The sequence below is a fragment of the Carcharodon carcharias genome, chromosome 17 (assembly GCF_017639515.1).
Source record: "Carcharodon carcharias isolate sCarCar2 chromosome 17, sCarCar2.pri, whole genome shotgun sequence".
NCBI classification, from domain to species: domain Eukaryota; kingdom Metazoa; phylum Chordata; class Chondrichthyes; order Lamniformes; family Lamnidae; genus Carcharodon; species Carcharodon carcharias.
The window spans coordinates 52,689,825-52,702,377 of record NC_054483.1 but is presented as its reverse complement, the minus strand read 5'-3'; the positions used below and the strand labels follow the sequence as shown (position 1 = coordinate 52,702,377).

General features: G+C 41.1%; 1 protein-coding gene across 1 annotated transcript in view; it reads right to left on the bottom strand.

Moving 5' to 3' along the window:
* Nucleotides 1-12,553, bottom strand: part of ank3b (ankyrin 3b) — a 754,597-nt gene that overhangs the window by 75,715 nt on the left and 666,329 nt on the right. The window contains exons 27-28 of the mRNA XM_041209573.1: nt 4,841-5,065; nt 2,112-2,266 (exon numbers count right to left, since the gene is read on the bottom strand). Of these exons, the coding sequence (XP_041065507.1) occupies nt 2,112-2,266; nt 4,841-5,065 (380 nt within the window). The remainder of the gene's footprint in view (nt 1-2,111; nt 2,267-4,840; nt 5,066-12,553) is intronic.

Below are 12,553 nucleotides of genomic sequence, written 5' to 3'. Positions count from 1 at the left end.
TGACTGAAATTAAAATAGCCTTACTGTTCTCACATACGCATCTCTTCATAGAACAAACTATCTTACTTCTTTTCTGATCTGGTAGTCTGCTATACATCGTTAGTGTTAGTATTACCCTTTTTAAAGTAATGATGTCCAAGTGCAGCAACTCAATTTATATGTGCATGTTGCTGATCGATGGGTCTATATCGCTCTGATCTATTCTGGAACATTTTAATACTGCTGTAATTTCCACCCTTTAATTTCAGCTGTATTTATGAAACTCTAACTGCCACAACAGTCTCAATTTAAGTCTATTCCTAATGCTTCTGCTCTTGTATTGCACCTTATCCTGTTTTGGCCTCCAGCCACGTATCTGTCACTGGTGTCTGGTTCTTGTCACTCTCGGGAGTTGCTGTGTTCAAGCCTGCCTGTTAGAAAGCTTTCCGTTCTTCAATCAGTCTCACTGATTTTTTTCCCTCCTCAACCTAACTAGGTTAATTGATTCTAGATGATTGCCTCAATCTTCCCCTCAATTCTGATTGTGCCCCGTCCTGAAAATATTCCCCAATTACCTATGAACTTTTTCACCAGGCTGCCAGCCACTGCTTTACATCCTCAGTTTTCTTGGTAAACTGCTCTCCTTTACCAAACGCCTGAAGCATATCAGAAAACATTCCTTTGGGTCTCTTCAGCTTTCAGGAGGTTCTCAGACATTTAAAACCCTACTTCATGAAAGCTAGCCAACATTGTGGCCACAACAATGATTCATGAATGTCCTAAAAGGTGCAAATATAGTCAATTATGCTCGAGTCTAAAAACCCTCCATGTGCCATCTTAAGTGCAAGTTTCTGTGTGTGCCATTTTCACCTGTTTAAAAGACCCAGGTTAACAATATTTGTTAGAATGACACACACATGCAGATTTGATAGAAGTGTCAACCAGTGTGATAGAAACTGCTCCCAGGTCAGCAGAAGGCCATAGAAGAATAGCGACAAAGATGTACATGGATTAGGACCTGTAAAAAACATTCTGCTGTGGTAACATCCCACTGCTTGAGTCATTCATTTATATAGGTCTTTAGGTAGTCCACCTCTGTTCTATCAAGAAAAAAGATGGTTCACTGATATAACCTGAACCTATTAAATTCAGAAGCTAAAGCACAGATTTCAAAGTGGGCTATAAACCAGATGCTAAGGAATGCAAGATCTAGCAAGTGTCAGTTTGCCTAAATGGTAACACTCTCGCCTCCGAGTCAAGAAGGTTGTGGGTTCCACACAACCATACAGCAGAGGTCATTTGGCCAATCAAGCCTGTACTGGCTCTATGTTAGAGCATTGCCATTGTCGTCCATCATCGTCTTGGTTTATCTATTTATCTTATAGCAAAGCACTCCATGCTCAAACAACTCTCTGCAAACAACACATTTCCCTTAGCCTTTCCCATGTAGCCATAGAATTTTATCGCACAAAAGGAAACTATTGAGCCTGTGCCAGATCTCAGAAAGCACTATCTGATGTTTACAGAGAGATAAATGTTAGCCAGGACACTGGTGAACCCTCTTCTCTTCTTCAAATAGTGCCACAGGATCCTTTACGTCCACGTAAGAGGGCAGACAGAGCCTTGGTTCAACATCTCAACCTCCGACAGTGCAGCACTCACACACTATTGTACAGAAGTGGCAACTTATGTTATATGCTCAAGTCTCTGAAGTGTGGTACGAACGCACTATCTTCAGACTCGGAGACAAGTGCGTTACCACTTGGCCAAAGGCTGACGGGGGACTAACAGTAATTTTCAGAGAAATCATCAGAGAAGTCAGGAAGGATAATATTGCTGGTTACAATCAAGCAGATACTTTATAACTGCCAGTGGTGTTCCTTCTGTGTCACTGTATGCAGGTACAGAAAAAGATACAGAGTAAACCTTTTCCTTTTACTTTCATTTAGTGGTATTTCTATAATGTTTTCTCATCACAAAATAATAACTACGAGGAGTGCAAAGACCTTCAGGCATTTGTTCAACAGGCATGAGACAATGAAGGTAAGCTTGTCCTCTAATAGGCTTCTGAAAAAGGATATCATAGCTTTATCTGGTAGTAATTAAATGACCTGCCAAAAGTGAATGCTCACCTTCATCCATGCCATTTAATATCTCATTGAGATCCTGTTCTTTACAGTCATATTGGTGTTCCTTCCAGACTTCCCCATTTTCACTTCGCAGTATGATAAGCTCCCTTTCTTTGTCACGCATTGACCCAAAATGTGGTATCTCCACAATCACTGGGCTAGAAAGAAGAGAGACTTTTTTGTATTATCTTTATTTGGCAGACCAGAACAACTTTTGGCTACTTTAGAAAATGATATTTCAGAATCTAATTCAGCTTTTCTAAAATATGCTTTACATTTTAACTCCTTCCCACCCCCTGCCAAAAAAGTAAATTTGGTCATTTTAACCCTTTGAGAATTGAGGTAGCATTCCTGCAAACAAAATAAAGTTCATTCATTTCAGGTTTTTTTTTGCCTCCAGGAATTCTTTGAATGAACTAACGTTATATCATGAAATACAGAGAGAACAAGTAGCTGTGAGAAAAGTTTCAGATTTTACTTAAGCTATGAAGATTTCCCAACCAGCACTCAAAGGGTTAGAAACAAAAGTTAAATTCCAAAATTTAAAAGCACCATGATGTTATACTCACAAACCCCTCGTGAGCAACATTAAGACAGTTTGCTTTTCGGTCGCCTATACAGGCTGTATTGTTCATTTAGAGATAAAGTGTACAAAACCATTGCCAATGCAGTAAGGAGAAAGTTGCTGGAGGGTGAAGCATCTCATTGACTATGGAACTTACGTGTTTCCACTGTTTTACTTATTAGCTGCCCAAAGGAAGTCGAGCACGTGAGTGAAACATTGCTACCATTTTCAAATGGGTTTCTACGGAGGTTTCATTGTATCATAAGATAATTTAGCACTGACATTTTTATACCTAAACAATTGACATAAAATGCAAGATCCCTGTTTGCAATGACCCGCTCCAGACCTTCCTCCCCCTCTTTTGGCCAGAATATTGTGAATGAAGAAATGTCTCTGGTTCCTTACATTTCTAACATTCTACTTCATAATATTCAACATTGGACATACACAGAAAATCATTTTTGCAAATGTGTGAAAAAGCGTGAGAGATTATTGAAAAATGCAACAAAAAAAAATCAACATTCAGTGGCGTCCCACATTGGAAATACAGCCTCATTCGGCATCAAAACTCTTACACTGTCCCGTTAAAAACACTTTGGCAGATTGATCATATCCTGTGTGTAGTGCAAGACATCCAGAATGAAAATATGGATATAGAGAATGTACCAAACATTTGGTGATGTATCAAAATCATTGGAGATGTACCAAATCATTGAGTGAAATGTTTCAGACCTACACCTTACAAGACAGAAATGCATAGGGAAGGCTTAAGTTTTTTTATATATATGTGTTTGAGTAGCTGTAAACTAAACACCAGTTTTCTGATGATTTTAAGATGTCCTTGAGAGATCCTGACATTTTGAGTGGATCCATCTTAAATACCAATTTCCTTGTTATCTTTGAGTATGTGTGAAGCAGGTAATTTGAAAGAAGTATGTAGGCCTGTTCCATTACTTTGCAAAATGTACCAAATGCTTATTCAGCATATTTGGCTGAAACTAATTAACATGGGGGCCATTTTCACTGACCCATCATTAAGAATTTTATGAGATAATGAAAACGATCAATTGTCTGCCATTGGTTGACTTAATGTCTCATTATCTCTGCACATCTTTCTGACCTAAAGTTGCCCTATTTGCACTAGCCCAGAGAGACAATTCTTTTTCCTTTCCGCTGATACCTTCTCTATACCAATATTGAATGTGAAGAGCTGTCACGTTTTACTGAATGCATTTGATGTGGCTGAAAGAGATTTCAACAAGTGAAGTACAGAAGTAAAGCAGTTATGAAGGCAGAATGCTTGCAGTGAATTGTAAAACATGCCTGTAAGCGCCAAGCTTAAAACAACAGAGCTTCGATATATCAAGCCACTATGATTTTCTTTCAGTGACAGAACTGAAAGTTGTTTTTTTAAAAAAAAAAGTAACAGAAAAAAAAACATGGGGAATGACTAAATTAAATACCAAAGAAAATTAAAAAAAAATTAAAATCTGCTGTGACAGTTTGTATCTTTTTAATAAACATCCTACCCAATAAATTTTGTTCCTCGAGGCCCCAGCTGCAGGATTCGGCTAACCAAGCTCTCGCCCTCGTTGAGAGGGGGAGGGTTGGTAGGAAGGTGAAGTTTACTGAAAAAACATCCATGCAGCAGTAAAGGGAAACATAAAGTGGAAAAAAAAACAATGAAGAAACTGTCATTCCCAACAGTATCCAGAGTTTGAATGGAGCATTTGCAAAACTTACGCTAACAGAATGAACAAAAAATTTACCAAGTACTGCGGAGTATTTAGAGCCACATCATAGTGGGTTGTTTGGAGAGGAATCTTCGAGTTGGACGTTTGCAAATGATCAAACAAAGATGTCCAATTTTACTTTCAGCTGGTAGAATATTATGGTTTTCTATTTGGCCATTGTTAAACTTTTTATGAATATCCTGCTCTAAGTCACTGATTTTAAAAGGAAAAAAAAAGATACACAATATTCAAAACCTCCATACATTTACAAGGAAACTGCAGGCTTGTTTGTTAATCAGATTTTAACACCCTTCTCAGGTTAAAACTAAAAGCTCCCATTCAAGAGTTTGTGGCCGGTAGCGTTAATCCACAAAAAAAGAGAAAAGGACAATGAGCCTTGTGTGGTGAGCAGAAAGGGCAAATCAGCGACTTACCCCAAGAACTGAGCACCCGATGGTCCAACTTCAACCAGCCTGCTGGCCAACCCTTCCCCTTCTACCATAGGTGGTGGGCTGGCGAGTTTGTGCCTCTTCACTAAGCGGCAAGTGATGCGCGTGGGTGCAGTGCACTTGCGGGGCGGGATGACGATGCGCATTCCATTGTGGCGGCTGCCTCGCATGGAGCCGCCGCGAGCATCCACCATGAAGCTGACGAGGAAACTGGAGGGTGAGAAAAGAAAAACCCAAGCGTAATGAGCGAGTTACCCCACAGCACAGGAACACTGCCTATTTGCAAAGATAAAGGAAGTTCTGGCAATTTCTACAAAGGATTAGTTATCACACAAGGAATGTTACAATCAAGTTTTCCATTAACACATTTGCAACCTCACTGCCTATGTCGGTTTTGCTAAATGCAAAAAATCACAGCAACAAAAATGCATTCATCTGGACGGGTACTTGAAAGGGGAAAGTTTGCAGGTCTTTGTAAAAAGAGCAGGGGAGTGGGCTGAACTGGACAGCTTTTTCAAAGAGCCAGCACAGGTACAATAGGCTGAATGGCCTCCATCTGTGCTATAAGACTCTTCCATACAACACTGCTAATGTTACAAGAAAAAAACCTTTCATTTCGCAATGTGCGGAAAATTGATGCTCAGCCAAGAGAGATTCCGAGAGGTGGCCCAAAGCGGAGACTGAATAATTGGTTTTGAGAGATTTTTATAGGAGTATGGAGGGGTAGATAGGCAGAGGGTTTGATGAAGGAAATTCAAGGAAGATTCATGTGCTGTTAAAATTATTTTATTTGCACAATTGTAGTGTTAATGAACACAATCTATTGTTAATCAGGCAGTATAAATGCTACTACTGCTTCCCGTTATACAGTGAACAAGTTTATCACCAACAACCCCTTTTGATCAGCTTTTACCGGCCACAGGGTTCCAATTAAACTATTACAAAATAAAGGATTAAAGGAACTAAAGGAGGAGTCACGAGAATGTTGCAGAACAGAAAACTGGCTGAAGAATGGAGTGAAATATCAGAAACTATTCTCAAATATCCTTGTTGCTAAACATCAAGATGGTTATAAAAGCTGTTTGCCCTGTTAAATTCAGATTACTCTGATGGCCATCTGGGATTAGGTTGAGCTAATCATTGGGTTTTAGCCGAATCATGCGGTCAGGGTATGTACAAAGTTCAAGTGAACTGTGAGAGAAACTTCTGCTGGTATGGAGATAGTCTGAAAGGAGTTGAGCACATTGGTTACAGAGCCATTCGCTGTAAGGGTGCTCAATGGGGATGTGAGATTTCTAGAATGGGGACATTTTCTTAAATGGAAGCCTGAAAATAATTCACCCTCACCTGCATTCTGACAGAAACAGCTAGAACTAAAACTGGGCCCTACAAGGCATCATATTTTAACATGAATGCGGTTTTGAGTTGTGATGGGAAAAGAACAGCCTTTGGTTAAGTCCTTAATCTCTTGAGCTGTGTAGGAGTTTGACAATCCTCTCTGCCTTCTTAAAGTAACTTCTTACAATGCATTGAATTCTGTCCATTGTTTGTCCTTTTTATTTCATGTATTCTCTTTTTTATAATTTACATTAACAAGGTTCATGTTACATGAGTTATAGTACACGTCTACAAATCAGTCCCCAGTACAAGGGCTTGAAGGTACACTAGCCGTACTGCACTTATGTGAATTGGTCCCACATAAGGGAAAGAGGCAAGTTGGGCTGTCTGTTATTGCTTTCTCTCAAGTGAATGAGGGATACAGTCAGGATCACAGGCTTACAGGCAGCATCGCCACAGGAGTTTGCTCCCACTGAACAAAAAGCCCCATTGCAGTGGGACTAATTGGATAACCCTAGCAAAGAGCAAGCAAAGGCATGATGGGCCAAATGGCCTCATTCTGTGCTGTGTCATTCTTTAATTCAATGATCTTCCAATCAGGATTTTTTGCTTATGTGATACAGATGAGCTGAGAAACTATCCTCTACCCAATCCAGCAGCTGGTATCCACTGATGATGCAAACTACACTACAAGGGGGAGGTGATGGCATAGTGGCATTGTCGCTGGACTAGTACTCAAAAGACCTAGGGTAATGCTCTGGGGACCACAGTTCAAATCCCGCCATGGCAGATGGTGGAATTTGAATTCAATAAAAAAAAATTTGGAATTAAGAGTCTAATGATGACCATGAAACCATTGTCGATTGTTATAAAAACCCATCAAGTTCACTAATGTCCTTTAGGGGAGGAAATCTGCCATCCCTACCTGGTCTGGTCTACATGTTACTCCAGCTCCATAGCAATGTGATGACTCTTAAATGCCCTCTGAACGAGGGCAGCAAATGCTGGCCTATCCAGTGATGTTCACATCCCATGAATGAAAAAAAAACTAGAAACCAAACTAATTTTCTTACATGACAACTGTAACTATACTTCAAAAGCATGTCATTGGCTGTACAGCACTTTAGGATGTCTCGTGGTCATGTAAGGCACTCACACGCATGCACAAACGTGCCATCCATGGCCATGAATGCAACTTCATACGCAACAGGACATTCAAGTCCCAAATCTGTCACATCCTACCCATTATGCTGGAGAACTCTGACTTGAAAGACAAGGTGATTCAGGGTGAGGGCACTCTGTTTAACTGCAATGTAATCTCCGCTCCAATTTGTTAACCTTGGAGCATAAAGAGATTACAATCTACACTGCATGGTATGAATAGGTGTGCTGGCTTCCTCAGAATGTGCCGAAGCAGGAAATTACATTTCTCAATTACTGTTGTCTGACCACTAAAATCAATAACTTGTGAAGGACATTGATAAACCGTAAGGAGCCTTAACAATGAGCTGCATTGCTCCATTATACATTCATTTTTTCAAACTTGTATGTTTTCCATTTTCTCCCTCCTTAGAAGTACCGCTAGCCATTCACCTTCTCAGCCAAGCATTCATCTTCACCCAATCACCTATGTACATGCCAGCAGCCTGTCAGACCACTGCAGCGTTCACAGCTGGGCTACATCCTGTTCTCACCTGCCAACCACAGCTGAATGGAGACATAACTGGATGGCTATTGGCAAAGGAACCCCTGGAGGATTTCTCTCATCTCTCGACCAGGGATACAAAGGTTGATCATAACATTCAGATAATCTGCTTCACTGATGTCGGTTGAATGGTAAATTTTGCCAAGACACTTGGGATGAAGAAGAGTTATATTCGAGACGTAAACTCTGTTTCTCTTTCCATAGGTGTTATCAGATCTGCTGGGTATTTCCGGCACTTTGCTTTTATCTCAGATTTCCAGCATCTACAGTAATTTGCTTCTAACCCAATTCTATCTACCCGCCTTTGCCCAATATCTCTTTATACCTTTAGTTAACAAAAATCAATCAATTTCAGATTTAAAGTGAAAAACTGATTGAGTATCAATTTCCATTTATGGAAGTGTTGCAAAATCCTACCACCTTTACATGTAGAAGGGTTTCTTAATTTCACTCCTCAAAGGTCTGGCTCTAATCTTAGACCATGTTCGCAGTCCTAGACTCGCCAACCAGTAGAAATAGTTTCTATCTACCCTGCCTGCCCCTCCTACTATCTTGAAAACTTGATCAAATCACCTGCTAACCTTCTAAATGTCAGGAAATACAACCCTGAGTTTGTGTAGCCTATACTTGCAATCTAAACCTTGGAGTCCCGGTACCACTCTACTAAAACCTATGCTGCACTCCCTCCAAGACCAATATATCCTTCCTAAGATGCGGCACTTGCTGATAGTGCTTGAGGTATAATTATGGAAAAGGATAAAGATAGAACAGGAGTAAAAGTTCTAAACTGGGGAAGACAAATTTTACAAAGCTGAGAGGTAAGCTGGTGAAAGTGGACTGGTTACAGCTACTTAAAGGGAAATCAACAACAGACCAGTGGGAGGCATTCATACGCGAGATTCTATGGGCACAGTATAGACATGTTCCCACAAAGAAAAAGGGCAGTACTGCCAAATCTAGAGCCCTGGTTACTAGAAGCATACAAGGTAAGATAAAGCAGAAAAAGAAAGCTTGTGACAGTCACAAAAAGCTTAATACTGTCGAAAGCCTAGTGGATTATAGAAAGTACAGGGGTGAAGTAAAAAAGGTAATTAGGAAAGCAAAGAGAGGATATGAAAAAATATTGGCAGGTGAAATCAAAGAAAATCTAAAGATGTTTTATCAGTACATTAAGAGCAAGGGACTAACAAAGGAAAAGGTAGGGCTTATCAGAGAAGAATATGGTAACTTGTGCATTGACGCTAAAAGTGTGGGCAGGGTTCTCAATAAGTACTTTGGCTCCGTCTTCACTAAGGAGAGATATGATGCAGAAATTCTAGTTAAACATGAGGAGTGTGAAATATTAGGTACACTAAGCAAAGTGAGAGAGGAAGTGCCGGAGGGACTGGCATCCTTGAAGGTGGATAAATCACCAGGGCCGGATGGATTGTACCCCAGTCTGTTGAAGGCAGCCAGGGATGCTCTGAGGATCATTTTCCAATCCTCACCAGGTAAGGTGAAGTTACCCAATCATGCCTCCCACATTTAAGTCCAAATCTATAATATAGACAACAAACAGCAAGGGCCCCGACACTGAGCTCAGTGGAACACCACTGGAAACTGCAAAAACCATTTGCAAAAATATCCATCAAACCATTGCCCTTTGTTTTGTGAGGTGTACAGAGAAGATACAGGTAAGGTCCCAGAGGACTGGAGGTCTGTGAATGATGCACCATTATTTAAAAAGGGTGTGAGGGATAGGGCAAATAATCACAGGCTGATCAGTATGACTTCAGTGGTGGGCAAATTATTAGAATCAATTCTGAGAGACAGGATAAACTGTCACTTAGAAAGGATTGGATGAATCAGGGGTAGTCAGCATTGTTTTGTTAGGGTAAGGTCATGTCTAATCAAATTTTTTGAGGAAATAACAAGGAGAATTGATGAGGGTAGTGTGGTGGATCTTATCTACATGGATTTTAGTAAGGCATTTGATAAGGTCCCACATGCCAGGCTGGTCAGAAAAGTAAAAACTCGTGGGATGCAGGGGAAGGTGGCAAGTTGGATCCAAAATTGTCTCAGCGACAGGAAACAAAGGGTAATGGTTGATGGATGTTTTTGCAAATGGTTTTTGCAGTTTCCAGTGGTGTTCCACTGAGCTCAGTGTTGGGGCCCTTGCTGTTTGTTGTATACATTATAGATTTGGACAGAAATGTAGGAGGCATGATTGGGAAATTTGCAGATGACACAGAAATTGGCTGTGTCGTTGACAGTGAAGAGGATAGCTGTCGGCTCCAGAACAATACCAATGATTTGGTTGAGTGGGCGGAAAAGTGGCAAATGGAATTCAATCTAGAGAAGTGTGAGGTAATGCATTTGGAGGGCAAGCAAAGCAAGGGAATATTCAATAAATGGGAGGATATTGAGAGGGGTAGAGGAAGTGAGAGACCTTGGTGTACAAGTCCACAGGTCCCTGAAGGTGGCAGGACAGATGGATTAGGTGGTAATGAAAGCATATAGAATGCTTTTCTTTATTGGATGAGGTACTGAATTCAAAAGCATGGATGTAAGCTGGAACTGCATAAAACAACTAGAATTTTGTGTACAGTTCTGGTCACCATATTACAGGAAGGACATTATTGTGCTGGAGAGGGTACAGAGGAGATTTGCAAGAATGTTGCCAGGGTCTGAAAATTGTGGCTATGAAGAAAGATTAGAGAGGCTGGGGTTGTTTTCCTTGGAACTGCGGAGACTGAGGGTTGAGGTCACATTGAGGTGTACAAGATTATGAGGGGCCTGGATAGAGTAGATAGGGATGCCCTGTTCCCCCTAGTGGAGAGGTTAATTACCAGGGGGCACAGATTTAAAATGATTAGTAGAAGGGTTAGAGAGGACGTGAAGAAAAATATCTTTACCCAGAGGGTGGTGGGTGTTTGGAATTCACTGCCTGGTTTGGTGGTGGAGGCAGAAACCCTCAACTCATTTAAAAGGTGCCTGGATCTGCATCAGCAGTGCTGTAACCTGCAAGGCTACGGACCAGATGCTGGAAGTTGGGATCAGAATGGGCAGCCAGTTTTTTTTCTTTCTTTTTTGGCCAGCACAGACATGATGGGCTGAATGGCCTCTTTCTGTGCAGTAACTTTTTGATGGTTCTATGATTCTAAGTGCAGGCTAACCAGAGCTTTGTCTAACTAGAGCATGTCTTCTACCCCATTGTAATCTAATCCTCTAGGTAGAAAGACCAGCATTCCAATAGTATTTTTAATTATTTCCTATATCTATTCATGACATTTTAATGATCTGTGTACCTGGGTCCCCCTCAGTCTCAATTGACCTTCACTGTTTGCAGCTTTTCACCATTTAGATCCAAAGTGATGATCTCATATTTGCCGACATTGAAATCCATAAACATGGAGAATAGGTGAGGCACCAAAACAGATCCTTCAGGCACACCACCAGTCGCATCCTGCCAATTAGAGCACCTGACAGGGCCTTGGTTTAACATCTCATCTGAAGGACAGCATCCCCAACAATGTGGTGCTCCCTCAGTGCCGAACTGGAGTGTTAAGCTAGATTATGTGCCCAAGTCTCTGGAGTGGGACTTGGACCTATGACATTCCGACTCAGAGGCGACAGTACAACCCAATGAGCCATGGCCGACACAACCACAGCTTAATTTTCTGCCAGAATTTGTGCCTTTGTAATAGCTGGAAGTCTTTATGCTTTCAATGCATGTGACCTCATTTATCCTTTGTACTTTACAGGGTGTTTGCCAAGGTCTTGAGCAGTGACAAACAAGAGAAGATTTTATAGACAATACTACCAAACTTGGTCAGCATCCTAGATATTCCCAGAAAAGCATAAAGTGGATAAATTATTCTACGTGTTACAGCAGAGGCATTGAATGGATTCTTCACATCTATTTTCAGGAAGCAGAACTGTATACGAATTCCAGTCATAGCAAATGGGATTAAGTGATCTCCTGCATGTAAAGCCTGAGCTGTAAGGAGGATAGAATTCTCAAGGAACAGATGGGAGAAAACTGGTGATGCTTTAACTAATGTTTCTCAGACCTCCCTAGATACTGGGGCATAACACAAGGAATGGAAATGTGGTTCGATAACACCAAGAACTGAGTAAGGCGGAAAACCTGGTATTTACTAGTGAGTTAACCAAATTATCTCAGTGGACAAATGCTTTGAAAACACTTTAACGCCTGCCACAAACGAACATTTAAAGAGCGCGGCTTATAATAGTCAGCTACAAGCATGGTGTTGAAAGTAATACTTGCTTTACAAAGCTACGAGAGTTCTCCAAAGGCCCAACTGAGCTTGCGATGAGGATAACCCAGTAGACGTGGTTTTAACTTGGACGGCTGAAGGTCCCTCAGAAAAGTTCTTCAGGTGAGGGCGGCAGGAACGGTTAAGGGTCATGGAAAATTTGACTAAGTGGCTGGATAAAGAATTGGCTTAGCAATGGAAGATTGGGGGGAGGCGGCACAGGTGGGGAGAAATGCCCTGCTAGGGACAAAACCAAGGGCCCCTGCCATACTTCACTGGAGGCCACCTTTACAACAGAAAGAAAAGACAAGCTGAGCCTGTCTCTAGTTTTGTCACTAGTCCTTCTGTTCTGGTTGTCAAAGATTGTCTGTCTTGTTGGAAGCTAATACCAATATA